The 27997-nt window shown below is 41.3% G+C and overlaps 3 protein-coding genes across 6 annotated transcripts; 1 reads left to right on the top strand and 2 right to left on the bottom strand.

Moving 5' to 3' along the window:
- Positions 1-1705: 1705 nt before the first annotated feature.
- Positions 1706-3405, bottom strand: LOC310859305 (uncharacterized protein). The gene is made up of 4 exons (XM_083765747.1): positions 2994-3405; positions 2661-2730; positions 2214-2368; positions 1706-2026 (listed from the first exon to the last, which is right to left on the bottom strand). Exons 1-4 carry the CDS (start codon positions 3380-3382, stop codon positions 1867-1869), a joined length of 774 nt encoding a protein of 257 aa, XP_083621873.1. The 5' UTR covers positions 3383-3405; the 3' UTR covers positions 1706-1866.
- An 808-nt stretch (positions 3406-4213) lies between these two features.
- On the bottom strand, positions 4214-6101 carry ten1 (TEN1 subunit of CST complex; the record flags this gene model as incomplete). The annotated part of the gene is made up of 3 exons (XM_083764777.1): positions 4214-5294; positions 5617-5774; positions 6013-6101. 3 exons carry the CDS (start codon positions 6099-6101, stop codon positions 5185-5187), a joined length of 357 nt encoding a protein of 118 aa, XP_083620903.1. The 3' UTR covers positions 4214-5184.
- A 614-nt stretch (positions 6102-6715) lies between these two features.
- Positions 6716-27995, top strand: acox1 (acyl-CoA oxidase 1, palmitoyl). 4 transcript variants are annotated; one of them, XM_083765082.1, is made up of 14 exons: positions 6716-6883; positions 8826-8985; positions 10487-10647; positions 14799-14906; positions 15301-15420; positions 15747-15862; positions 16985-17154; positions 20930-21092; positions 21289-21479; positions 22124-22303; positions 22437-22542; positions 22834-22977; positions 23958-24164; positions 25804-27995. In XM_083765082.1, the coding sequence occupies exons 1-14, from the start codon at positions 6775-6777 to the stop codon at positions 25852-25854; spliced, it is 1986 nt and encodes a 661-aa protein (XP_083621208.1). In that variant the 5' UTR covers positions 6716-6774; the 3' UTR covers positions 25855-27995. The 4 variants fall into 4 exon arrangements, with proteins under 4 accessions (XP_083621208.1, XP_083621207.1, XP_083621210.1 ...); XM_083765081.1 differs by lacking the exon at positions 10487-10647 and adding an exon at positions 11872-12032; XM_083765083.1 differs by lacking the exon at positions 6716-6883 and adding an exon at positions 9743-9784 and having other exon boundaries at positions 8919-8985.
- The last annotated feature ends 2 nt before the right edge of the window (positions 27996-27997 follow it).

Below are 27997 nucleotides of genomic sequence, written 5' to 3' on the forward strand. Positions count from 1 at the left end.
GCCGATTTGCTCAGACACATATGACGTAAATTCTCCATTCATTCATGTTTGTGTTCAGACAACACAAACATTAAAAACTATAGCTGTTTATAGGAGGGGATAGCGCCCCTCACAAATTGGTTCATGCTTTTATTTCTAGCAGATTAGATTAGTGTAATGGACTCTGCTGGATTTACAAAGCAGGTGTTCCAGGGTTTCCGAGGCTAGTGTTCCATAAACTCCAGCTTGTTCAGAATGCTGCTGCCAGAGTTTTAACCAGAACCAAGAAATTTGAACATAATACTCTTGTTTTATCCTCTCTTCACTGGCTCCCTGTGAAACAAGTAATTGATTTTAAAGTGCTTCTCATTGTTATATTCAGCAATTAGTGTAGATTTTTGTCTTACACAAACATTCAATTCCCATTGACAATGAATGGAGAATCTACATCATATGTGGATGAGCAAATCGGCTATTTTGGTCCTACACATTCCCATTGACAATGAATGGAGAATGTCTGAGCAAATCGACATGTTACGTCATGATGATGTACGATGATAAAAGTGCCCCTCACTTCACATGGGTGTGATTTTTGAGGGGCGCTAGCCCCTCCTATATACAGCCTTTGTCCCCACAAAATATCCGCAACACAAACATTAAATGCCATTGACAATGAAGGGAAAATCATCAGTCATCTTGTCCCCACACGTCTCATATTTGCCATCGACAATGAAAAGAGAAATTAAGTAAAATGTCTGCCAAATATGACGTAAACTTGTGGCAACAGGCATTCTAAATGGCCAGTATGAGATGATGCATGATGATGTACGATAAGAGCGCCCCTCACTTCACACGGGTGTGGTTTTTAAATCCTTATGTTTTTGACATGCTTGACCCATATGAGCCACCCAGAACCCTTAGATCATCTGACAAAGGTCTCCTCACTATAAAATGGATAAACGCTAATTCAGGTTATGGTGCTTTTAGGGCAGATTCACACTATGGTTCAGGACACTTTTTGGCAGATGTTGTGGTAGTGTGAATGCTAGATTCTGAAACATGTAGTTATTTTTATTTTAAATAACTAATTTTCGTATATTAACATGTAATTAACCTTTTTTGTATAATCGATTTTTGTATTTTCATATATACATGTATTGTATTTCATTGAAGCACATTGCGAGTCCTCACTTGTGTGAAATATGCTATATGAATAAACTTGACTTTGTTGTGCATCGTGTGGTAACTGCTACAAGTACAGGAATTTCAATGTGTGTGTAGCACATCTGTGCAATCATCTGCATGGTTTAGTGGCAGTCTGGAAGACTTTGTGTGTGTTTGAAGCTAGAGGTACACAACAGTACGGTCCATTGCCACTTATTGGTAGGGGATATGTAAACATAATCCATGATGCATACGATCAGCAATGTTTATCACCTAGTTAGTACCTACCAATTTTTTGATGTTAATGATTGTTGAAAAGGTGTCATATAATCCCATGATAGGTGGGCCACGAGGTGACATGACAGTAAAATAAAATATTTCTATATAACTATATTTCACCAAATACCTCTATGGATAGTGACAATATCGTATTGGTGTTTTATGGAATTAAAACTGTGGTGTAGATGACAAAACCCAACCAGGAACATGCAGTAATGTGTTACATTGAATTAAATATCTTAACTGAAAAATAAAGCAGGTTTTCTGTCGTTATTTATTTGTGTACAATCTGTACATGTATAAAACATATATAAAACAATATAGGATACAACAGCAGTGACAACACAGAACTGTGTGTGGGTGGAATTAGGAATAACTCAATTGGGGAGAAAAGGGGGTAAAAGATAACTGGTTTCTCTCCCTCTCTCTCTCCCCCCAATATAATCATGGCATTTCCAGTGGAGGCAGCCCGTTGCCTGTTTCCGCTTGAGATCGGTAGGAAGCTCTAATTTTGTTGACCGCACAAGATGGGATGACGACATTTCTTTCCGCGTAACCCCAACACCATGTCATGAAGGACCGGTATGCGATTTGCCGGTAACGTCTAAACAGAATCAATGACATTAAAATTAAATACAAAAATGCACATAGTGAATAAAAGCAAATAAGCAATACAAGACAATAATGGAGATCTTGAATTCGGACAGAACATTGCATTTTGATTACGTCATAAAAGTTAAATGGTTTGACTATTAAGAGGAAATTGACAACAAAATACTTTTTATACTCACTCCTCGTATGGTAAATTGTAAAAGTGCTCCCCCATGTCGGGCAACTGTGCCAACTGTGCCTGCTGAACCCATGGGCTGAGGCACACTCCACCAAAGCCAGGGTGTAGCGTTATGCACGTAGGCTCTGGCTCTGCCTCTGCACATATTTCCATAACCTGCATAAGAGAGAAATAAATAATGTGCAACGATGCCGACTGTTCAGCACATATCCCATTTTACAACGTTCTGGGTTGATCGTTTTAGCTTGGCAATAGTATTATTCCCCATCTTTATCTGTACATTCATGCAAAATGGATGGACTGTAGGAGGGGACATTATGGTGTAGTTGTGGGTTTGTTAGGGACACAAACCAGTCTAAACAATTAATTGTATCAACATAATGTATACAGTATATGTATGCTGTCGACAGACTGACAGTCATCCTGCTGTAATACTAGTACTACTAACCTTGTCAACGTCCTTACAGCACAGCCTCTGTTTTGGATCATCCATGTCCTTGCAGTGGCCACAGGTACACCTGAATGATAAGCAGATAAGCAGAAGCAATCATTTGTATGAATGAATACTCCTCTACCCACTGAGCTGTGTAGACGAGTGTTACACGTGTCAATCCCACTAACGGTTACGGATCTCAGGGATCTGTAAGAGCCATTTATTATATTAATTGATGATGACGTCACAGTAGGGCATGGGCGTGGTAATGGTTGCCATGGTTACCCAGGGTATTTATATTTTACTCAATGCAATGCTACATAATATTATTATGGAATATTACAATACCAGCTAGGCCGTGGTGGGTGAAGTAGCGCCGCTGCTGCTGCAGCTTCATCTCCGCCACCGTCGTTGTCTGCAGGGGGCAGTGCGAGAGGCTCGAACATGTACGGCCTGGCGCCCAGGACGTATTCATGATGCTCTGCTTCTTCTCCGTCCGTCTCTGCGTCTTCATACTCCTCCTCGTCAGAGTCCGACTCTGCGCTGGACGCGGTCGATGGTGAAGGCGGTGGCGAGTAGTCCCCCCCTGCTGCGCCTGCTGCTGCTGCAGCTTCAGCTTCGCCACCGTCGTTCTGTGCAGCAAGGGGTCGGGGCAGAGCAAGAGGCTCGAACATGTACGGCCTGGCGCCGAGGACGTATTCATGTTCTCCTTCATGTTCTCCAGGCTCATCGTCCATGTTCGTTTGTTTGTTTTGTTTGAAAAGCCTGCCTGACCCGCCTTCTTCTTCTTCTATTTGGGTTTATTGGCGGTTGGAAAACATGTGCATTACCGCCACCTACTGGTTTCTACTAGGATCTAGCAGCTAGATTAGATTCTAGTTGTCTTCTTTCCCTCCAGCAAGGGCAGAAACCAATCGTAATTCATGTGCCCTACACGGGCCTACAGTTCACCATAACATACTCGTTTAGTAACTTGTCCACCCAGTGAACCCATCCCGTCACCATGAATTCCTCCCTCAGCAAACTATCCAAATCTTCCCCAGTGACATCCTCAGTATTAACAAATATTTTTGCTGCTTCCAGCACCATATTGATTCTCTCTGACTTCCTTTTTATTTCATTGCCATCACTATGAAAGCTAGGAATCTTGTCTTTTCCATAAAGTTTTGCGCACATTCCCCTTTCCTCCTGCTCCCTTTGTTCGGCCCCACTCTCTTTGTGTCCCTCCACTTTCTTTACAGCTTCTGCATTATGACATTCCCCCATTCTGTTCTTATCCTGTGTACCTTGGTTTCCTTGATTGTCCTGACCTAGGGCACTGGGCTGAGCCTGCATGATGCTCTCCTCAGACTCCTCTACAATGAATACACTTGGCTTGCAGTCTTCATTACAGTTATCTTTCCACACACTTTATTTCAGTCTCTCTCTCTCTCTCTCTCTCTCTCAATAGCACTTAGTATTGAAAATAAACATTAGATTTGTGTTTTGGGAGACAGCATACAAACAGCTCCCATGTTTCAAATATACCTAGTAATTGTTCTTAGGGCCCATTTCAATGGCAATTTATTTTTACACAAAGTAAAATGAAATTGCCATTGACAATGAATGGATGATGTACGATGATAAGAGCGCCCTTCACTTCACACGGGTGTGATTTTTATGATTGTAAAACCTGTAATTCATGATGAGCACAAATTTAGCCTCTCACATCCATGCAGAGCCATTGAAAAATATTGGATTTTGTGGTATATTGTAGACTGAAAATGTCATTTTTCCATTACGGAGCTATGTCCGTCCGTATGTCAGTCTCTGTATGTCCGAGCACAGAAAGCTGCAACACTTAAAGTGGCCAGTTCAGTACAGCACGGAGTAAAGTGGCACAGAGTACACTACAGTACGAGCATTGGGCCGTTCCTGGGGCTCTGGATGTTCCAGGGACCCCCACACAGACCCCTACATGGTAACTGTCATTTCTCGACCGTTTCGGACGCGGGCGGCTTGCCGGAACCAGCCCGGCACCCTGGGTGCGTTCCTGGGGGTCTGGATGTTCCGGGGTACCCCGCACAGTACACTACATACAATACAGTAGAATAACAGTAACTATAACAATAAATGTATAGTTGCACCGCTCAGTTCACACAGATGTGATTTGTCATTGATACCCATGTACTTTTAGTTGCGGCTCTTGAAAAATGGCTCCCGCTTCTGTTTCCGAAGCTCTGGAAAGAAGTAGCAAGCAAATAAAGAGGAGGTCCCTTTGTCATGACTTTTTGAATACCCATCTGATTTGAAGAGCAGATGACATCTTCCTGTTCTCAACTTTTATGAGGTGGAATTACAGACTCTGTAGCATTCGAAGATTGTGAAAAAGATTGTCTGGCTTGAGAGACTAACTGTACTTTTGAAATCACATAAAGGGGTTGATATAATTACACACCACTGTGTGTTTTTTAGTGGGTTTAGAACCACTGAAGTCTCGAAAAGCTTTACACATCCTGGTCAAGTAGCGTCATCAGCAGGCGATTGTACATCAGCCGTTTTACTCTCTATCTTTGAAGAAGCGCCTCTGCTCTTCGATGGCCTTTTGTAGAAGGGCTAGGTTCACACCGTCAACGCAGTTCAGCACACGAGCACGGAGCATCACACCACCTGTTGCCAAATGAAGGGAAACAAATTCAGAAAAGGTATTGGGGATGCTAGGTTGTCGCAGCAACATACTGTATGCCAGAGTAAAATCCATATTTCTGTTAGTTGCCCTAATAATTTAATAAAGTTGAATAGTGCACATCCATCAAAACGTGCAACCAACAGTGTCATATCTTGCAAAGATTGTTCAGTGTTTAATCTTCAGTTGTCACGGAAATGAAGAAAATAAAGTATTTCAGATTCCATAGTTAACCATATCATTCTACCTCCATCATTACAACTTAACATCACAAGTAATGAACTGAACCTGGGCATAGGGCATTACCTTCATGATGTTCAATTTCACCCAACACAATGTACTGGGCACCAATTATGGGAACAAAGGGCTCCACAGATGAGGTTTGGATCAGTACTTGGTGATGTATTGAAGAATGCTGGGCTGACAGCGTAGCTGTAGACTCTTCAGGTTGGTAACACTTCAATCTGTAATGTTGCACAATAATTTAACTTATGTGATGATCATAGTTCTCAAATGTAATTTATAATACAATAATGTGTGTTAATAACAGTGTGATCACAACTTTGTGAAACACTGTACTTCTTTCATCCCAACCTGGAATGTGCAATGTGCAGAAAAAAACACATTATAAAGACAAACGTGATCTTAGCAATAAAACAAGTTGGCCAATATGAATCATATCAGTAGTTAGCATTAATTCACCTGCCAAATGTTCTCACTGACTGGCCTTCTTCCTGTAAATCAGAGTTTATTTCCCAGGGGAAAGTAAACAATGCAGCTGCTGGGAGCATCTTAAGGTGTTCAAAGAAGAAACCAAGACAAAAAATAAATGTTAAACAATCATTATATATTAACAGAAGAGAACAACACCAGTGGAGCGGATTGTGCTGCTAGCCGGCTTCGTCACGTACGAATCACGTGACATATTACGCCGCCACGCCCGCCCCATTCCTGTGTTGTGTGGAGATTTGTTCCCCTGGTGAAATGTGTTCCATTAAGAATATGCGCAAAACCTTTTCATACATTTCAATCATTGTGGTTAATATTGTAATTTGTAGCCGGAGGATTACATTAATTTTGTTATGTCCATTACATACGTAGACAATGAATATAAATGCAGACAAAACGACAACACTTAATTTAATAATGCTACATAATATATATATTTGTATACAGAAGGAATAATACAAAACGACGACATGCAAATACAAGGGAACATCAATAATGCGTTTGTATTTTATATATATTTATTTTGCATTATAGAGCTGATTAATAAGCATGGGGTGGCATAGCTCTGGTCCATAGCCTTCTACCAGAGCTAGGGGTGGCACATCTCGATGGGGGAACAGAAAATGTCGACACAAACGCACCAAAGGAAGTTGACATAAATATCGTCTCCGGTGGGTCACTCAACTGCTGCTAAGAGGTCACACAACAGTCAATGTTTGTCTATTGAGGTTTATAATGAATCCTGACATTTTTAGAGAGCGGCAAAGAGCCACGTTTGATGTCGAGAAACTCACACACATTGTGGATGGTTGTCCAGAAAAGACCCGCAGGAGGCGAGAAATCGGTGAGTTTGGGTTGACCATTTACCATAGTGTACTGTGTAGCCCCTGGTCGCTAACGCTCTGGCTACTGACTGGTTCTGACCTGATGCATTTCTTTCTACAACTAGTGCAAGCTGTTGCTAGGTCGTGGTAAGGACCCAGCTGCTACATATATTGTATACAATGTAATGAATGTATTGTATACATTGTATATATTGTGTACAATTGTATTTTGTTGCAGATTAAACCTTTTCATATAGTTGATGGATGGCTTAGACTTGTTTGACAGCATCATCCATCATAGCCCTAGAATGGCTCTTGTTGTTACATACATACAGTATTTCACACACAACATGAAAATTTACGAAGTATAATTAAATGATCACAGGCATTCTAGGTCTACATCCATCAGTGTGTTGTATAGGATATTAATGTGTATTTTCAGACATTTAACCACTTAAACTACCATTATACAATGCTGCTGCTAAAGGAGCCATGAGGGCTTCTATTGTGGTCCTGCAGGCTGTAATGTACACACAGGGGCGGCCTTAGGAATCTGGAGGCCCGTTTCAAGACCAAATATGAGCCCCCACCCCCCCCCCATATACAGTATATGACAGAATTATTCTGTTGATACAGGCGTATTGATGATACAAATAATTTTGACTGCCATTACTCTTGACAATTACGCAGCAACAACACCTCTCCTCATCCTGTCGTCCCTTCACAATAGTGTCTCCTTTTACCTCCCAATGCTGCACATTTTACCCATTTGGTTATTAACATGTTTGGTTTGTTGTCATGTCTTTTTGTTAATGTAATACATTTTTAGCCCACTTGTTTTCATTGCAGTCACTGTCCAATTATGTAAGAGTGACTAGCTAACTCACCACTTGACAGAGGTTTGATTGATTAAGTTTTCTGTTTATGTATAGAAAATACATGCACATACACCACCACCATCAAAACATGATGGCGATGTATATGACATGTTTCTTAAGGATAAAACACAAAAAAAATAAATCAAAGCTTATTTCCATTGCGGTTCCTTGTAATGTGTGTGTGTGGATATATCCTGCTTTACAGTATAAGGTTCAAGTTAGGTCCACTTGCAGCCTGGTGATAGGGTAGCTGATAGTCTTAAGACTTTTGGTTAACCCATTCCACCTTACAGCTGCAGTGTATAAAAAGGAGTTTGTTCCCAGAATCCCATACAGCTACCAAAATTAGCAGGTACAATGATTATGAACGTCACTTAGTGACTCACAGCTAGAAGGTCCTGCCTTCGATACCCGCTGTGGACGTGTTATCTCCTCTGCGTCATCAGTGGCCATACCCTAGGTGTGGTTGGCAAAAGGGCTTTTCTGTGTGGAGTTTGCATGCTCTCCCCATGTCCCCTAGCCACAGTAGCCAGGGTAGGTGCTAGTACGTACCCTCACAAAAAACATGCAGTAATCCTGGTCTTTATACTGCCTCCACCTGGCCAGATAGAGGGGAACGGAAGTGGTTGGAATAACGTGTTCTTTCCATGCGCTATGTCTAACCGGGGAAAATCCCCCCTGTCAGGTGAAAAGAAGCGGCTTGGACTTCTAATGTATGTAAGGAAGCATGAGGTCAGTCCGTTAAATCGTGGGATACATTTTTTATGTAAACAATCATGAAATCTGAGAATGACTGAGCCATACCCTGAGCCACTCGAGGCTATCGCAATGGGCGCATGCATGTATTCTGGGGTGAAGTTTTAGGATAACCATAACTAGTTACGTTTATTTTGTTAAGTATAATATCAAACACAACAAGATTATACAGGCAGACAAGTTAAAACAATCACAGACTCATGTGTTATGCAATAATGACAGATGAAATGTATGAGCTGTATGTAATACATTATGCAAATTAAAAAGTATTGGCTACTAGTCACTAAAGTTATTCTCCTATGCATTTTGAATTGACTACTCCCTATAGAGTCCCTGGTGCTCAACGACCCAGATTTCCAGCAGGAGGACCCAAACTTCCTGTCCCGGAGCGAACGCTATGACAGGGCGGTTAAAAGGAGTTCTCAGATGATCATAAAGCTCAGGGAGTATGGCATCGCAGATCCCGAAGAGATCTACTTCTACAAGAGGTACATTTCAAAATTCATCAGGGATTAAACATACAGCCGAAATAAGCAACATATTTTTAAATATCGAAAATGGGGAGCAGCAAAGTTGCAACATCAGCAGCATTGTTCAGCAATCAGCATGCCTTCCAGAGGGAAAACCTTCCTTTATATCATGTCATTAATATAATCTCCCATTTTGTCATTGATTATTTGTTCTTTCGTTATTATAATAAATCCAAAAAGTTTGCATTTTGCATAGCATTTATCTAGCACCCTTCTCAAATGCGCTTTACAGTGTGCATTAAATTCACCCATTCACACCATCAATAATAATTGACACAAAACTAAAAAGAAAATCCCTTTTAGGCTTATACTAGCTTTGACATTGCTCATCAGGACACTGTTGTAGGCTAACCGCTCCGGTGGTTGGCAACCTTTCACTTCTGAGCTAAAAGATTGCCCAGCCCAACCTGTTCCTCCTGGACAAAGCGCCTAGTCATTTTCCATGTACTGCTGTGGGAGTTACTCTGTTGATTAACTATAGTTTAATTACTGCAGTGCTAAATAATGAGAACATAAGAAGCCTTCACCACTTGGGTCAGAGTGAGAGTCATCAGTCAGTCTTTGGGGAAAGTGAATCATGTTAATAATACTGAGTTATCAGTGTTTGTTCATAAATGAAGCTAGGCTTGTGTTGAGGCTCTTCATCATTAATGTGCTTGGCACCCTGCCATATTGTGTAAGTTTATTTTACAGCGGCTTGTTTTTCCGTCTGTAGAGCAAAGATCATGAGATTACAAATGGGTCAGAGGTGATTCAGGTGATTTCTTCGTTCTGTTAACGACTGCATGCTTAGTAAATGATGTAATTATTACAACAATATATCTCTTTCTTACATGTAACTGCTCAAAATGTGACAACTCAATTCACTCTGACTGTACTTAATTAATATTTCTGTAACACTCTATACAACAACAGTAGTGAATGGAGTGTTATAAAGTGTTATAGCTTATTACGCTGGTCATTTTTACTGGCTTCATCTTATGTAGCTACATCAGTTCCCAGTCATAATGAATGAGCACATAATCACATACTTATAAGATTCATCAGTAAATTGTGCAGCATTAAAGGACAGTTGAAGCACCATGTACTCAAATTATCAAATAGAAACGACTACTGTCAAAGAAAAGTGAAGTCTGTGCTCCAGCAACAACGACGAGGAGAGATTCAACCTTAACCACTTAACCCTAGTACCCATACTTTGTTGTATGTCAAAAAGGAAAAATGGCAAATCTGTGTGAGCTTGTACATCTGCTGTATTCGCCTAGTTTCAGCCTAGGTTTGCTTATTCTTTGCAGAATGCTTGCCTATAATATATTATGACATGCCCACTAGGGATGCCAGATTCATGTGGTTAAATGTTGACACTGCCATGTTCATATAAGAATATACATAAATATATTCCAAACAACAAATCAAAGACGGAGTCCTAAGTTCAGTATCTCATGTTTCCTTCGCCCAGTGTGTTTAGGGGCCACCATCAGGAGGCACTGGGTCTTCACTTCGTCATGTTTCTTCCAACGCTGTATAGTCAGTGTGACCCCCAACAGTTCAAGAAATGGGTCCCTCTGGCCGAGTCTTTCCAGGCACTGGGCACCTATGCCCAAACTGAGCTTGGACATGGTCAGTTCTGTATTTAGCCTTTACAGCGTTAATCACTGCTTTGTTGTCCTGCAACACAACACAATAAAATGCCAAGCTTCGCCAAAATGATGCACCATTTTCAAGCAGAGAAAAGTAGGACTGAAGAAATTATGACCTGGTACAGACAACACATTTCTTGTAGGAATTTGACAGATCAATTATTTAAATGAAATTCACAACGGTTGCTTTGTTTCTTAATTACACGTGTAGATTAATGCGAGTTGTTCAGTTGAATTGCTAATATTGTTGCTTTAGTGATTTGCAGTAGCACAGTAGATCATTATAACACTGTATACATTTTTATTTTCCATCAAAACTCCTGTTTGTTCGTAACTAATAAATCATGAAGCTTGTATGCATCTTGATAGTTGGTCCTATACAATTAATTTGGTTATTAGTGGCATTAGAAAAATTATTAGCTCGATAACCACAGCATTCATTCCAGTTAAGTCATCAATGTGTGCTGATGACCAAATTGGTGAGGCTCTCGGTTGCCTGGATAACTAGAATACATCAATTGAAACAAGGTTTTTTACACTGCCGACCAAGCAAGCTTTGTTTGCTTTTGTTTCATGCTTTTGACTCATGCGCACAGTACACGCATATCAATTTTTTTGGCCTGTGTCCTTGAGATGTTGTTTGGATGCCTATGATCTGACAATGGGGGTTTCTGTATTTGTATGTAAATTCTGGGCTACTGTTGGATCAAGATACCTGGAATTCCCGCAACCAGCTGTCTGATGGATTTTATATTATAACATTCAAAGCTCCAATGTTGTTTTGGAGTAAATGGCTGGTCCAGGGTAGCTGATGCTTTTCAGTCATTTATTTCATAGTTATTTATGAATGAACATATTTAGTTAATTTTCATAAATCATTTGTGATCAAGTTTATGAATGATCGAATGCAAATATTTTGTGTTTCAAATAGGCACTTTTTAATTCAATTTGCACAATATGCTCACAGGTTTTGTTTGCTCTGTCATTCTTTCTTCCCCCTTCTCTCCCCTTAATTTGTTCCAAATTATTTCCAATTTCACATTTCTACATAATTAATTTGGGATTCATTCATCTTCTCCATTGTGCTCCCTTTTTCTTATGTGGGTCTCCATGAAAAATCCATCCCTTATGTCTTATTACCTCCGATATTTTTTATTCTTATTTCCTCCTCTTTTTGCCATTGCCCCATGATTCCTTGGTTTAGTTGTTTGCAACGTGATAGACCATCTCCCCTGGATCTCCATTTGGGGATGTTCCTGCCCACACTGCTTAACCAGGCCACCCCAGAACAGATGGACCATTTCTTCATGTCTGCCTGGAATCTGGAAATCATCGGCACCTACGCACAGACTGAGATGGGCCATGGTAAAATCAACAGACCTAAGACAGACTGCATCTCTGAAATTGTTGGTTTGGACCAGAAATGGGTCATTCTGCTTGGCCTTTACGTGTGATGAGATATTTGTTTGTTTTCACGAGGCTGTCATTAGTTGACCCCATAATCAATTTACCCTCTTAATGAATAACTAATGAATACCTCTTTCAAGCTTGTTACACATGTATTGTACAGTATATGATACCTCCAGTCCAAGGACCCCTTACGAGAGAGAGGGGGAGAGAGATGGAGCCCCCACTATCGTATAAAACTGTGCTGCGTAAATGTATTTCAGAAAGCCTCTCATGCAACTCGCGGGGCCGGAAAGCCTTTTTCAAAGCTAGCTGACCATATTTAGCCGACTGTCTCATCAACGGTCTGTTGATGGTTGAGATATTTGAGAGCGTTGCAGTATTCCACATTGTTTAGTAAGTAGTACTTATGGGCTGCCTCCAAGTGATGCTGATGCTTTGATGGCTTCATAGATTCCTTTGACAGTACAGCACTATGTTGTAATGTTTTTGGTTCGTTTTGTTTACTTCTCTTTTCCCTGTTTGGGGAAATTTAAATCGTCTCACACAATTTGGCGACCGCCCCGTAGTTACTCCAAGGACATCTTAGTGGTCCTGGACCCCTTGTTGAAGAGCCATACCCTGGTGTATACAACTCTAAAATCATGATTTTATTTTCTTCACGGAAGTTAATAAATTTCTATTACAAATTCTCAGAAAAGGTGCATGATTCGTGAAACTGCCTTTCTGTTAGTCTGAAAACAAATCTGCTTATAAGACTATTCTGGTGGTTTATGAGGAATCCTAGTATAGATTCATATTTATTAAAGTCTGCATAGTACAGTTCTTATTGTGTCCGAATCTGCCTCTGGTTGCTGTTTTTGATTGATTGAATTGATTGATTGATTGATTGATTGATTGAAATATTTATTAACAGTTTGCAGAATTTACAGTACATTTCAAGCACAAACTCAATACAAAGACTGTTAACTGTGAGTGGACGACCCAATTAAACATTACACTTGTTTACAACAGGGTCCACATTGTTCAATTCATCAAAACATTTAGAGACATACAAATAGACATTTCTATGTAGCTAAAGAACAGAACAGGAATTCATCATATAGGAAGCAAAAAGGGAAAAGATACATATACACTGAGGGGAAAAGGGGGGGGGGGGGGGGTGGGGTGGGGGGGATTCAGATCTTACAGAGGCCAGTTTCGAATTGCAGCCATCCGTAGGTGCCCTTTGAGAGCGGTTTTGAAGGAGTCAAGGGATTCACATGTCTTAATGACTGTTGGTAGGGCGTTCCACATTTTGGTGGCATAGGAGCTAAAATAATTTAGTCCCTTGTTTGTGCCGAATCTGGGTTGTACATGGTTTGTTGCACTCCCTCTGGTGTTGTGGGTGTGGACTTCGTTTACATTAAGGAAGTATTTAGACAGGTACATGGGTATCTTGGTGGTGTAACGAATCTTGTGGACCAGACCCATTGCAAGATGCTGTACTCTGTCGTTGACCCTAAGCCATCCCAGCCTGTCAAAGTGGGCAGGGGTGAGGTGGGTTCGGGGGGTGAGGCCAAGTAGGAGCCTGACCAGTTTGTTTTGGGAGGTCTGGAGCCTTGTTTTAAGGGCCTTTGAGGTGCTGTGGTACCAAGAGGTGGATGCATAGTCAAAGAAACCTTGTACGAGGGCTCCTGTTAAGGTCTTCAAGGTGTTTTTGCTGACCAGTGAGGAGATCCTGTAAAGGAATCTTGTTCTTTGATTGACTTTTTTGATTACGTTGGTGGCCATTTTATCACCGGAAAGATTGGCCTCCAGGATGGAACCTAGGTAGGTAATTTGATCTTTTCGTGTGATAACATTGTCACCCACTCTAACCAAGAAGCCATCTGCCTTGCTGAGATTACTATTTGATCCGAAGAGAATGGATTCAGTTTTTCCCAGGTGTAAGGATAGTTTGTTATCAGCGAGCCAGGTGCAGATTCTACCGAGTTCAGAGCTGAGGGTCTTTTCAACCTGCAGTTTGTTCCTGTCCGAGACCAGCAGTGCTGAGTCATCTGCGAACAGGAACAAGTTGCAGTCACAAGCTGCTGTATCAGTGGGTGCTGTCAGAATAGAGGGAAATCTAGAACTCGTGCCCCCCTTCAGCCCTGTGGTAAAATAAAAGGAATTGTGGAGTTGGGGTGTGTGAAGAAAGTGTTATTATATACACACTATGGTACAGTTTATGTTGGTTTTGTACAGAAAACATAGCTTCTTTTTTTTTTGCCTTTTTGGCCTAATTTTAGTTTGAGTGCAAATGAGAAATATTGACTCAAATCAAATATTACATTGTGTAATTTAACATTCATAAGATGTTTATAGAAATCTGTCAAATTCCTACAAAGGGTTAGTGCTTAGCATAATTTATTTTACTATTGTCTGTCCAATTTGTGTTTTACATGAATTCAAAAATATATTGAGAAAATAAATTACTAGAGAATTGTCCATCATTTTGACATTTTGAAATGAATACAAAATCACAACTCTCCATTCAACAGTTACAAATTCCTTTGTAGTATGCATAGAATAGTATAATATAGTATTTACTAACCGTATATTCCTATGACCTTGTGATTTGATCTCAATACAGAATTGTGTTCCTCCATAACAATGTTATAACTTAGCCTTCTATATTGTCTGGCGTTGTATGTGCGTGCGTGCGCTTGAATGTGTGTATTTTGTGGGCCTTGTTTGTATTAGGTACACATCTCAGAGGGTTGGAGACCACTGCCACGTATGACCCTGCCACACAGGAGTTTGTCTTGAACAGCCCCACTGTTACCTCCATCAAATGGTGGCCTGGGGGTCGTAAGTACCTGCATTCTGCAATGTTTCTTAACCCATTATGAGCTGCGGTTGATTGAACAAATGCCTTCTAAATCAGTAGTTCTCAAACCTTTGTGTGCCAACTTGCCAAGGACCCCCAAAAGGATATACATTTGTCCACAGACTCCCCCATCTGTGCCAGGGACCCCCCAGAAAATGATTCAATATTTTTCAAACACTACAGCTACATTTAAAAATATTTTTTTGTATTATATATTTTATAGCTTTTTCTTTTTTCCCCTGCAAATTATTATTATTATCATCATCATCATCTTCATCATCATCATCATAGGTATCCGTCCGTCAGTGATGACGATGAATTGTGCCTGAGTGGTCAGGTTTTAAATTAATTATCATTCTCTCCGTTTCTCTCCAGTTGGAAAGACATCCAACCATGCCATAGTCCTGGCCCAGCTTTACACTCAAGGCAATCACCGTGGTCTACATGCTTTCATTGTACCACTCCGCAGTATGAACACCCACGAACCACTGCCGGGTAACTCCTGCTCTATTTCTCTATCTTTGTGTGTTCATGCTTGTTATGTGATTGGTTGGTTGGTATACTGTAATACAAACATACTTTTTTATGAATTAATTGAGAAAATGTTCCCTGACCTTATAGTCATGTTAAGCTCAGTTACCACAGTCATTAATACTTCACTTGATCAAGCGGATTTCTTTTTTTTTACGTCCGGATAGCCCGTACAGGACAATCTTCAGACACGCCTCCTCCTTTATATTTATTATTTATTAATATGAATTGATATTTATTTTGTTTCTCCATCTCTCTGCCTGTCTATGTCCTTTTGACTCTCGTCTCAGGAATTGTGATTGGCGACATCGGCCCAAAGTTTGGCTTTGCTGAGGTTGATAATGGCTATCTGAAACTGGAGAATGTGCGAATTCCACGTGATAACATGCTCATGAAATACGCAAAGGTAAACTTCTGCCACTGACTGACTAATAACATAAGGACATGGTTTTACTAAAACCTGTTAACGTTATATCAATTATGATTTGCAGTAAATAAATACAACTTTAAAAGTTGCCACCTCCCCAGCTCAATGACACCAATAGTGAATCACAGTGCCCAAAGCTTGATGCCCAGAAACATTCCGAAAACTATGCAATACAGAGGGACGGGTCAGACACTGCCACACACTAAAGGATGATTGTTCTTTTTTGTAGAAGTCTATTATATGGCCTCCATCTTCCACCTGGTGCAAGACGGCAATTATCTTTGCTTTTTTCCAACCGACGCAGTTGGAATTTTCATGCCCGGTTATATATTAGTTGTAATGTATTTGATTAATTTGATAAAAGTTGAACTACGATGCACATCTATTGAAATATTCTATAAAACGAGCACACTAATCATATACTGTACACTGGATTCACACTGGTGTGTGGTGTGTGTGTGTGTGTGTGTGTGTGTGTGTGTGTGTGTGTGTGTGTGTGTGTGTGTGTGTGTGTGTGTGTGTGTGTGTGTGTGTGTGTGTGTGTGTGTGTGTGTGTGTGTGTGTGTGTGTGTGTGTGTGTGTGTGTGTGTGTGTGTGTGTGTGTGTGTGTGTGTGAACTTAACACTATTAAGGTTCTAGTACAGGGTTCCCCAATAGGCAGCCCGTGGGCCATCTGCGGCCCGCAGAGCGCCCCCTTGTGGCCCCTGGAAGAATTTCAACCAAAAAAGATATATATATATTTATATCTGGGACCCCCAGATATAAATATATATATATCTGGGGGTCCCAGATATAAATGGTCAGTAGCCTCTGCATGTCAAACTGGGGGTCCTTTTCAAATGGGGTCTTGCCCTGAAAATTAATTTTCAGGGCAAGACCTCGACCTTGCGCGTGCCGACTCGGCCCCCAGCTTGGTACCCTAGTCAAAATATGGCCCTTGAGGAAAATAAATTGGGGAACCCCTACAGATTTTAGGGTTAGGTCCCCCCGTTTGAAAGAAGTTAAGAACTCCTCTTGGTTGGAGCAACAGTTCAGAAAGCATTGACTTTTAGTCTGATTAACTGTTAGTTTTGTTGTTGTTGTTGTTTTTTCGTCCACAAGGTGGCACCAGATGGCAGCTATGAAAAGCCTCCCAGTGCCAAGCTGACCTATGGCACCATGGTCTTTATCCGCTCCCTGATCGTAGGCGAGTCCTCCCGTGCCCTCTCCAAATCATGCACCATCGCCATCCGCTACAGTTCAGTCCGACATCAGTCTGAGATCCGCCCTGGGTGAGCAATTACACACACACACACACACACACACACACACACACACACACACACACACACACAATTATACAGGACCCACATAGCACATTATCTACTAACCCTTGTGCCAGTTGAATACAGTTTATTTGTCTACACAAAGAGTTTGCAAGCAAAACATACAGTACACAACACTGTGACGAAACGAAGCCAACAGTGGCCAGGCCTCTAACATTACAAGGAGCAAATAAATGACCATACTGATGCAATTATAGTATCAGTATGGTCTGGTTCTGCTTCATAATTGAGGTCTTTCGAAGCAGAGTGATTGTGATATAACTAACAGTGCATATACTGTAGTTATATCCATGCCCAATGTTGAACCTACTACTGGTTATTGTGTGTGCAGTATTTCACTTGATGTTGAGACCTTAGACCTCAGAATCTCAAAAGACAGTGGTGTCAAAAAAACACATTGAGAGAAAAGCGAGAGCAGAATGTGGAAAGATCAGCTGGGACACTGCGGTCTGAGCATCGAGGCTTCTGCAGCGGCAGTGCATCGTTTTTTGTGGGGCCATAATATCAAACTGAGGGGGAAAGACTCCTTTCTCACATTATCTCCACTTTTAGCCTGTTCTTTTAAATCTTAGTCACTTCTCCTTGCTTTTTCTAGGGAATTAGCTTCAACTATTAGCTTCAAGCTTCAACTATTCGTCATTTTCAGAATTAATACCATAAATTATGTGAGTTAATCAGGTACAAAGTGTATAATACATTTTTTCAAGTTATTGGAACCCAATCAGACATCTTGAAATTACTTTATACAATTTTATTTGTCATATTTCTTTATCAAGCGAGTTGTTCCATCAATTCTGTTCATTTCTTTAATAGTGCAAAAACAATAGTTGGGAATGTAGTTATTTCACAATTTCATACTTTTTCAATCTACAAATAATAAACTGAGATAGACTGAACAAACATTACTTTATGAAGTCATTGGAGAAAAACCCAAAATGTGGTGAGCTACTTGAAGTCACAAAACTAGGCAGAACCTCCAGAATATGATGCAAGCCAAATTCCAGGATAGAGGGTCTGGGTGAATGTGGTCTGGACTCTGTGGAGGAGAGTCATGGTCCTGACATGGTCCTGGGTTCGATTCCCGCTCGGGACGCTGTGGGTGCTGGCTGCATGTTTCCTCCTCCGAGTCATCACTCATCAGTGCCCATACCCGAGGCGGGGTTGGCGAAAGGGCCTTTCTGTGTGGAGTTTGCATGTTCTCCCCGTGTCCCCCAGGGTAGGTACCCTCACAAAAAACATGCAGTAATCCTGGTCTCTAAACTCCTGGCCAGCCGGGGCGCCTGATGGAGGGGAAAGGAACTGGTTGGAATAACGTGTTCCTTCCACGTGCTACTCCCCCCCCCCCCCCCCCCCCCCCCCCCTGTCCGGTGTAAAGGAGCAACTTGGACACTCAGGCATGAAGGAAGCATGAGTTCAAGTCCGTTGCTCTCCCCATGTCCCCCATATGGGGACTAGATTGGCGGAGGGTGTGTAGAGCCCAGGATCACATTAGATAATTGACACAGGGGTGAAAAATGGGTTACAAAATCGTGGGATAAAAATGTAAAAGAAAAAAAAAAGCAGAGCTGCTGTAGAAGGACAATACCTGCACTGTACACTCCTACTCTGGAGGATTCAGGCCCTGCTATTCTAGTGTCAATATTTCTGTCTGATAACATAACCTTCTTTGGAACACCATAAAGACTTTCCTTAAAGAACCCTGTTCTGCCTATATCTTTATGTGAGAGTGCTATATGAACAATGTTTCCACTCGACTCCACTCCCAGTAATAACAGCCTCCACTCAGGCCTTCTTTACTCAGAACCTGACACCTTTCAGTGAACCTCTCTGGGTGATGAGGATATGATTGTTGTTTGTCCGTCAGTGTTACTTTTCGGTTCTCTTTGCGGTGTTTGGATTCAGTGTGATTGCGAATGCAGTGACTCAGCACTATGAGACCCTGCAGATCATGTCTGTCTGTGTGTCTGTCTGTCTGTCTGTCCCGCTGTGACACCACCCGCCCGCCACCAGAGGGCGCAGCTGTAGCACACACACACACACACACACACACACACAGGGCGCAGCTGTAGAACACACACACACACACACACACACACACACACACACACACACAAACAACCACACACACACACGAGCTGCGTTCGCTTCCCGCGTTTGCGCGTCTTACTTGTTATACATGAACATCGTAAGAACTCAGCTCTAGTCTTGGGCTCTGGTGGTGTTGACAGTATAACATCCACTATATTCACTGTCTCTGAAATGTTTGTCCATTCCTTCATTTTGTCCTTCACCTGTATTACAACTTTAGTCACGTAGTTGAAGTAGCGCAGAGGATGGACAATGCTGCTGACTGGGTGTGTAGATACACTGATCCTTGAGAGGGTGGTGTAACTGTAGAAATTGAATGTCATCTTCTGAGTGTGTGAGCTGCTCCAACGGAGCATGTCTTCTCCTCAGTTCAGTAAACTCTTGTTCTACACACTTCCTTAGTTCATCAGCCTGACTCACTTCATGTTTCTGCTTGTTTCTGATCAGATCCTTCACCTCAGATTGTCTTATTTTAATGGAAGTGAAGAGCGCAGTAAACATTCTGTCACTGTCCTCTTCAGCAGAATGATTAACCCTTAGCCCGCCAGGAAACGTAGCCTACGTTAATTGTCGGGAAGTGACACCGCCAAAATACATAGGCTACGTTAATTCAGTTGTATAAAAGGTTTTGATCCGATCTAGTGGAAAGGCTACTCACATTAGCTTCGGATGGCTATCTGTTGTTAGCCATAAGACTGGATCGCACGTGCACACACGCTTTCAGTCGCTTTAGACTCCAAATCCCCCTCCCAGGCGGCATTTCTGGTCAGAACAACGCTTATTGCACAGAGCCTAGTGGTCTCAGTAATGGTTTGTACGGCTTGTACTTCTCATCAGCTAGTGAAACATCAACAACCGATCTGACAACACATACACCATTCAATCTCGTTTCCTGTCTGGCAAATGATGTTTGTTAATGAGTTGGTTCAGCCGGCTCCATTCACTGCCATGTATTCCATCAAACATCCGGTGGGAGGTGAGCGTCATGGCGCATCCCCAGCGTCTGCACCCCACTGCAGCATGTACCGTAAAGAACGTAACACAATCAATCTTAAGATTGCTGAGTTTGTAACTAACTATAGCTTTGGATCTAACTAGATGGATGAGTTTGGAACTAACTAGATAATGTTTGATGTCAGATGATTGCATTTTATGACAGAAATTAAACGGACACTGTTGATATTTTGAAATGCTTCAGGATGTTTTGTTGCCATATTTCCACCCAAACATTGAAGTTAATACGCTGACTGGATTACAAAATGGAAAGCTGTGACCTTCCAAGGCTACCCTGGGACGAAATTTGTTTTCCATTTTCACTTTGTAGCTTTTTCATTTTTTTTATTTTACTTACTCTTGTTTACAAGAGGTAATCCTTTAGTGAATAAACAATTACACGGATTATGGAGATTGCAATTTTAAAAGATGAAGAACAGTAATTTCAAATGGTTTTCTCCTTCAAACTCACTGCATAGAAAATGACAATTTGAATCATCACCGGCACATTTCATGTTCACATGAAGATGAGCAAGTGCAGAAGTCTGGTACCCACAAATCTGCCTGTGTCAATTTAGTAAATTAGTGTTTGTTTTTGGTTTTATTGGAATAATCAGACCTGACCTTTCTTGTTCTGTAGAGAGCCAGAGCCCCAGATCTTGGAATACCAAACGCAGCAGTACAAACTGTTCCCTCTGCTGGCCATGGCCTATGCCTTCCATTTTGTCGGCCAGTACATGACCCAGACCTACCACCGTATCACTGGAGACATCAGCCAGGGAGACTTCAGTGAACTTCCGGAGGTACTACCGATACAATCACGTACAATCGTACATGCACCTGCACTTCACAAACCAGATGACTAATCGCTTGTTATTTGTACATATGTAATTGTGCAAACCTCCTGATTGCACACACTTTGTCATGTCCTGCTTCTGTGGCACAAGTTTTCTCACAGTAGCCACGGACACATTTAACCTCTTGCCATCTCTTGTTCAGCTCCATGCCCTGTCTGCGGGACTGAAGGCCTTCACCACATGGGCGGCCAACGCAGGAATCGAGGTGTGCCGTATGTCTTGCGGGGGCCACGGCTACTCTTGCGCCAGCGCCCTGCCTGACATCTACGTCAACTTCACCCCCACCTGCACCTACGAGGGGGAGAACACAGTCATGATGCTGCAGACTGCCAGGTAGGTGTGTCCCACGTATGTTCATGCATACCTTAGTGTGACAACATTTAACTTGAATCCTATAATTATATTGTGAGGAGCACTTGGGACAATGTGACTTATCACATGTCTTCACAGTAGAACACAGTTCACATTAAATACGATCGAAGTTCCCCATTTGATTATGTAAAAATTAAAAAAAAGAAAATAATACAAAATCAAAAGGTCTTGTGTCTTTCAATGAGTAAGCAAGCATACAGACACAACCACAGGCCATGGCCATACACACTTTATGAGAGTATGGTAAATGGTGCATTTATATAGCACCTTTATCCAAGGTGCTTTACATAGATTGTGCATTACATTCACCCATTCACTGATGGCGGAGGAAACCATGCAAGGCACCAAGTTGCTCATAGGGAGCAATTAGGGGTTCAGCGTCTTGCTCAAGGACAAGGACACTTCGACACTAACTCTGGGTGAGCCCGGAATCGAACTGGGAACCTACTTAACGACAGGATCATATATTCAACTGAAAATCATGTTGATATGTTTTTCAGCTGAAAATATGTCACTTTTTGACACAGTGTGCATGAAAGTATAGATTTCTTTCTTTCCCTGTCTCTCTTTGTGCCTTTTACCACTGTGTTTCTTTGTACACACAGGTACCTGCTGAAAAGTTACAAGCAGGCGAGGGCTGGCCATCAGCTGAGTGGCATCGTGTCCTACCTCAATGATGCAGAGCTGCATATGGTCCAGCCCCAGCCTGTCTCAGCCAGACCCACTGTGGTCGATATCAATGACCTCACCAGCTTGGTGGAGATCTACAAACTACGCGCTGCCAAGTAAGACAGCAAGTTCTAGGCTACTCTGATTCTTGCTATTCTGATCTCCTGTCAGCCAATGTGTATCCCTGAATGTGCTGCTAACTGACATTTCTTTTTATGTTCATTCAATGTCCTACTCGTGTGTGTGTAGGCTGGTGGAACTGGCAGCCAAGAGCATCCAACAGGAGCTGCATCACAGGAAGAGCCAGGCGGATGCCTGGAACAACAGTGCCATTGACCTGGTCAGAGCATCAGATGTAAGTACTGTGTGCGTGTGCGCACACGGCACACACATGTGTGTTTGCGGTATGTGCGCAATGTTTGGCTTGAGATATCCTTAGACAATAAATTCGGTCTAAATTAAATTCTCTCTGCACCTATGTTTTTGCAAAAAAATAGTTAAAAATTGTTGTGCACGAAACTGAGGAGGATAACTAAACGTACAGTATTATGTTTTTATGTAGTACACTGAGATCCCTGTGAATCAAGTGCTTTCGTCTGGGGGCGATTCGGGACTGCCTTATCTTATTTCTCTTCCTCCTTACTAGGCCCATTGTCACTTTGTGGTGGTGAAGATTTTTTCAGCCAAGCTGACAGAGATCGGAGACACGGCGATACACTCAGTGCTGTCAAACCTGGCTCTGCTCTATGCCCTCCAGGGCATTGTACAGAACTCTGGAGACTTCCTACTGGTAAGGAAAACGGTCAGCCAAGCCAATACAATACCAATACATACACGTTGAGTTGAGTATTTAGTGTACTCTACATCAAAGTGTATGCTGGTATTGTACAAAACTGTGTAGACGTTCTCCATATAAAATCTCTGATTGAATCACTTGTGTCAAGGTGGGATACTTGAAACGGAACCTTTTAGAGTACTGGATGTTTCTAAAATGTGGCTCCGTTTTAGCCAGATTTTGCTACATCAAGGATTGGGGCGAAGATACTGTACAATTGTTTGACTCTGCAAGACACTTATTTATCTACATTTTCCCCATACTGTAAATGCTATCATCTTCATAACGGCACAACCACTTGTGTAAAAGTAATAAGTGGTCCAGCTGTGTACCAGACTGCCCCTGTTGTATCCCAGCTTGGAAAATGGGGGCTTTGTGTGAGAGATACTATATATTCATGATCATCACATTCATTTGTACAACATTGTGGAGTTTTCCTGCAAGTCATATGAGATATTCTGCACTATAGCAAAATTCAAGAATTCTCTTTTTGTATTCAGGGTTTTAGATTTAATTTTGGTTTGACTTTCAGTAGAAAAGTTTAAAAAAAAACGAATTAGTAAGTCAATTGTATCGATCTAAATCTAAATAATGACGTATAGCAAGACTAAAATTGGCACATTTGCTGTGGTTTGTGTCACTTGTGAAACACAAGTACCTGAAGCCTATGCAGTCCAAATTGTGATGCTAGTTTGTACCTATCCTGGTTATATAACGGTTACGGACACTACTTTTGTGTTTAATTGCATCACTTCAATAATATTATTGATGTTGCTAGCTAGATATCATCTACTTAAGGCTGAATTATTACATCAATTAGGAGACAACATGCTGAAAAACCCTATTGGCTGCCATAGTTAACCAAATCGGTGCCCCAGCAATGCTTATAGTTTTCAGCTCTTTCTCTACATCTTTCTTTTTTTCCTACCCCCTAGGCTGATCTTCTGAGTGTGCCACAGATGCTGCAGGTCTCACTTCGTCTAAAGGAGCTACTGTCACAGTTGAGGCCCAATGCTGTGGCGCTCGTAGATGCCTTTGACTACCGCGACGAGCTTCTTAACTCATCCCTGGGAAGATATGATGGAAATGTCTATGAGCACATGTTCGAGTGGGCCCGTAACTCTCCCCTCAACCGCACAGAGGTCAGTTCTACCTGGGTCACATACTGTCTGCACCCACACTGCATGCAACGCCTCCGTAGCTCGAAACTACGGTCAACTGACAACAGCTGCTAATGTTTTTTTTGTTATCAAATGTTTTTTATTTTAAGACAAAAATCACAAGACACGTTAACAACATGAAAGACTTAAAGCAAACAAAACACACATAAAACAACACACAACAGCAAAAGCAAAGAACACAAAAACAAAAACAAACAATCCCACCCACCCCTCCCCCCCCGAGACCAAAGATGCCACAAAATGTCATCACTTCAACCACTGTGCAATGAAAACAAAAAACAAATAATGATAATAACAATAATGATCAAACCATGCCCCCAACCAAATCTGCAATACCAGACCAAATCTCAACGTTTTCCTCTTTTGCACCATGCAATCTTGCTGTAGACATCTCTAGATAAATGATATCCAGAAAGGTCAAAGCCCATTGGCGAAATGACAATGTATGAGGCGGTTTCCAGTGCGAAGCAACCATCTTCTTTGCGGCCGTTACGCCAGCAAAGAAGACACGAATACGGGTGTTATTTAATGGCAACTGGGATACATCATTTAATAAGAATAGAGATGGGGAGGGTGTGATGTTAACTTGTAGAATAGTCGAAAGGTTAGTAGCAAACAGCTGCTAATGTTATGAGCTAACTGGACAGCAGGAAAGCCACAACAAAACACAGTGATTGAACCACAAACAGAATGTCGGAAACGAATGCAAACAACGGCCACGAGGTTGTGACACAGAAACATGACCGTGATGGGCAGTCTAAAACATAATCTTTGCTTAGAATTGGACGGAATGATTTAGATAAAGAGTTATTCACGTTTTCAGATTTTTGATCTGATCGGCTAAAATGGGGGGGAACATTTTCGATGACATCAATGACAAATGACATTGAATGTTGCCCAACAGACACTCCCAGCCTGTGGAGTGATGCGATCGGTTTTGATATCAATAAATCTCCGTCCTTTTATTAACAACCTATATACGGCAAAATGTTCCAAATTTCATGATGCTTTAAGTAGCATGTGACGTGTCATACTAGCGGGTTTTCATGATTCTGAATCCATTCCAAGCTTAAGTTTCGCACGAAAAACACTAAAAACGGCCATAGCCGTCATCACAAATGTGATGAGGTCATCACAAATCTGATGAGGTCATCACATTTGGGCACATTTGGGCAAGTGGCCGAATTTAGGCCAAACTAATCCTTAGAATGGATTCAGAATCATGGCTTTTCTGCTTTCATCTGCTTGGCACTCTAGCGCCTTTATTATCTATACACAAACTCAATTAAAACCGGGATGTGCCTCGGACGTGTATACGTAGGTCCTTTTTAATGACATAAAACGGGATCACTGAAATCAATTATTTTGACAGCGGCCGTTGCTAACGCCTTGCTCAGAGCTCCTGGACATGTTTTCGGCACGCCCGCAGCCATTCACTTCCTTTTTTTACTGGCCGACAAAGCTATTCTCTCTAAATCTACAGCGCTCTCCATGATTCTGAAACGCCAATGTTCTGTCCTAATTTCTGACTTAGCCAAGCATCTTGTTTAACCAAGCATCTGATTTAACACTTTCTCCCCCACTTTTTTCCCCTCTCCAGGTTCACGAGTCCTTCCACAAGTACCTGAAGCCTCTGCAGTCCAAATTGTGAGTTGACCTTTGACCTCTGACTGTAACAGGGCCAAGGTCATTGCTAACAATAATACTAATCCAGTGTGGGAACCCTAGGATGGCTGCCACCGGCCATCAGCTGCTGCTTACCAATCAGAAGGGGCTATTCGGTCTTCCATTTCCCTGTCACTTGCCTCTCCAAATGGAAGATACCCCATAGCACTTACAGAGGATCAGCTTCCTTTCCTTATGCCTCTTTCATAAAACAAACTAAAAGAGAGAAAATACTTTTATTAGAGACAATATACCCGTTTTTGGTTTGCAGACCTTTGTCAGACAAATGCCTATTCTCTGACAACGTCTGAGAACCAAAACAGTGTGTACTGTATTTTTGTATAGAAAGTATAGAAAATGTACAGGAATCTCTTCGTTTATTTGGTCTGCTTTCAGGTCTCTCCTATTCACATCATTTTTTTATAGCTGTGTGAAGAACATGGTGTCTTAAAGCCTCTTTCGGAATCGGTATATGGGCATTATGTTGGGAAGTGTAAATTTGAAAGGCACAAATGAATGTGGATAACTTCCTGAGATATAAGCTTTGGTAGGAACTGGAAAGAAAATGTATTTTTGGGGTTTCAAGAATTGATATAAGAAATGCACTATACAAGCTGATCTATTCTCACACATGGTAACAGTTAAAGTGGCATGAAACACAAAGTTTTAGTTCATCGCAACGCATCGTTTTAGTTTGTTTAGTTTGTTTAAGTTCATCGCAACATTCCTGGTCATATTTTTTACAAATTTCGTGGCTACATGTTAGTATGCAACTTACATGTAGCCACCCTTTGGGTAAAAATGACCCATCTTTTGTATGAAGAAACATTGTCAGTATCTAAAACGTTCATGTCTGCTATATAGCCCAACAAAGAAGATGTGCCATTATTTGAGTCTAACTTTGCATGGACATTCAGCCCCGCTTATTGTCAATTATTTTGAGAATTGAGATTTGGAAACTATGTAATCAGTTATGCAGGTGGTAGTAGTCCTCTTGACCTCTCCAATGCTGCTCTCTCAAGTTCCCTTTCCAGTTGATTGCATTTTTAAACCAGTCTGTGGGTAGAGAAGACTGGGGATTTCATCATCCTTAAAACCCTGAAAAGTATTAAGTACAATGAGGCAATCATTGCATCAATGTGCTTCCCAATAAGACCAGCTTTGATTGGCAGTGTCTGTGTCCTAACTACATTTCAACCTGATGGGGACCCATGTTATCTCTGCCTTTCCTCCCTCTCTTCAATATCAGCTCAATTTAATGTGATGGGATTTATTTTTATGCAGATGGGATTTTATTTTATTTTTATGCAGATGCAATATAAGTCCTTAGGGGCATTTGCCTATATTTTATAAGAAATTGAGTTGGAGGATGTGATTTCTCCTCTTCGTGTATTGTGCTTGTCAGTAGGAGCAGGAATGGATGATCAATGAAAGATTCAAGTACAATGTACTGTATTTCTAGCATTTGAGTATAACCTACCTGGGTGAAACACAGACCGCTTTTTGAATGTTACAGATAATGATGGAAGATGAAGTGAGATGTCAAATGTGTTTATACAAAAATAAACATCTGTGAACCGGTTTAGGATTTCTGGTATGTGGTGGTAAGGCCTTTCAAATCAAGGGCTTAATATATCCACTCGTGTACAGTTTGCATGGAAAACCCTCCCTGCTATGTGGGGCTTAATTATAACAGAATAGTCACACGAGACAACACTTATAGCACATTTCTATAAACACCAATACTGTGTAATTATACTTTTCTCTTTATTTGCATATTTTCCACTTTTTTTCCACAAATTGTTTGTAACAATTAAGTGAGTTGTAATTTAAAGTCCTAGTACTGTGAACTATAAACTTGATTTATGTGCCTGAGGAAGATGTCCTCGATTAATGTGACTAACAGAATGCATTTCACTTTTCTTTGTAGTTTTTTGTTCTGTTGATTTCTGTTTCTGTATGAAATGTATGACTATCATCATCCCATCCAAGTAGTTGACGTTTTAGCTTTTTGTGATATTTTTCTTGAATGATAATGTATTGAAACAAATCAGATGTAAAGTATTGATTTTAATGGTTGGAAAATAATTTGTCATGCTGATCCTATTAATAAAGGGTTTGAATTCATC

Source organism: Protomyctophum parallelum (assembly GCF_964188405.1).
Source record: "Protomyctophum parallelum genome assembly, chromosome: 5".
Taxonomy (NCBI): Eukaryota; Metazoa; Chordata; class Actinopteri; order Myctophiformes; family Myctophidae; genus Protomyctophum; species Protomyctophum parallelum.

Excerpts from the sequence above, each read along its gene's own strand:
- LOC310859305 (XM_083765747.1), bottom strand. The coding sequence starts at position 3,382 with ATGGACGATGAGCCTGGAGAACATGAAGGAGAACATGAATACGTCCTC. Across the intron at positions 2,369-2,660 it reads GCTGTAAGGACGTTGACAAG|GTTATGGAAATATGTGCAGA; the intron begins GTTAGTAGTACT and ends TCTCTTATGCAG. Across the intron at positions 2,027-2,213 it reads TACAATTTACCATACGAGGA|ACGTTACCGGCAAATCGCAT; the intron begins GTGAGTATAAAA and ends GATTCTGTTTAG.
- acox1 (XM_083765082.1), top strand. The coding sequence starts at position 6,775 with ATGAATCCTGACATTTTTAGAGAGCGGCAAAGAGCCACGTTTGATGTC. Across the intron at positions 8,986-10,486 it reads GAGATCTACTTCTACAAGAG|TGTGTTTAGGGGCCACCATC; the intron begins GTACATTTCAAA and ends TCCTTCGCCCAG. Across the intron at positions 14,907-15,300 it reads CAAATGGTGGCCTGGGGGTC|TTGGAAAGACATCCAACCAT; the intron begins GTAAGTACCTGC and ends GTTTCTCTCCAG.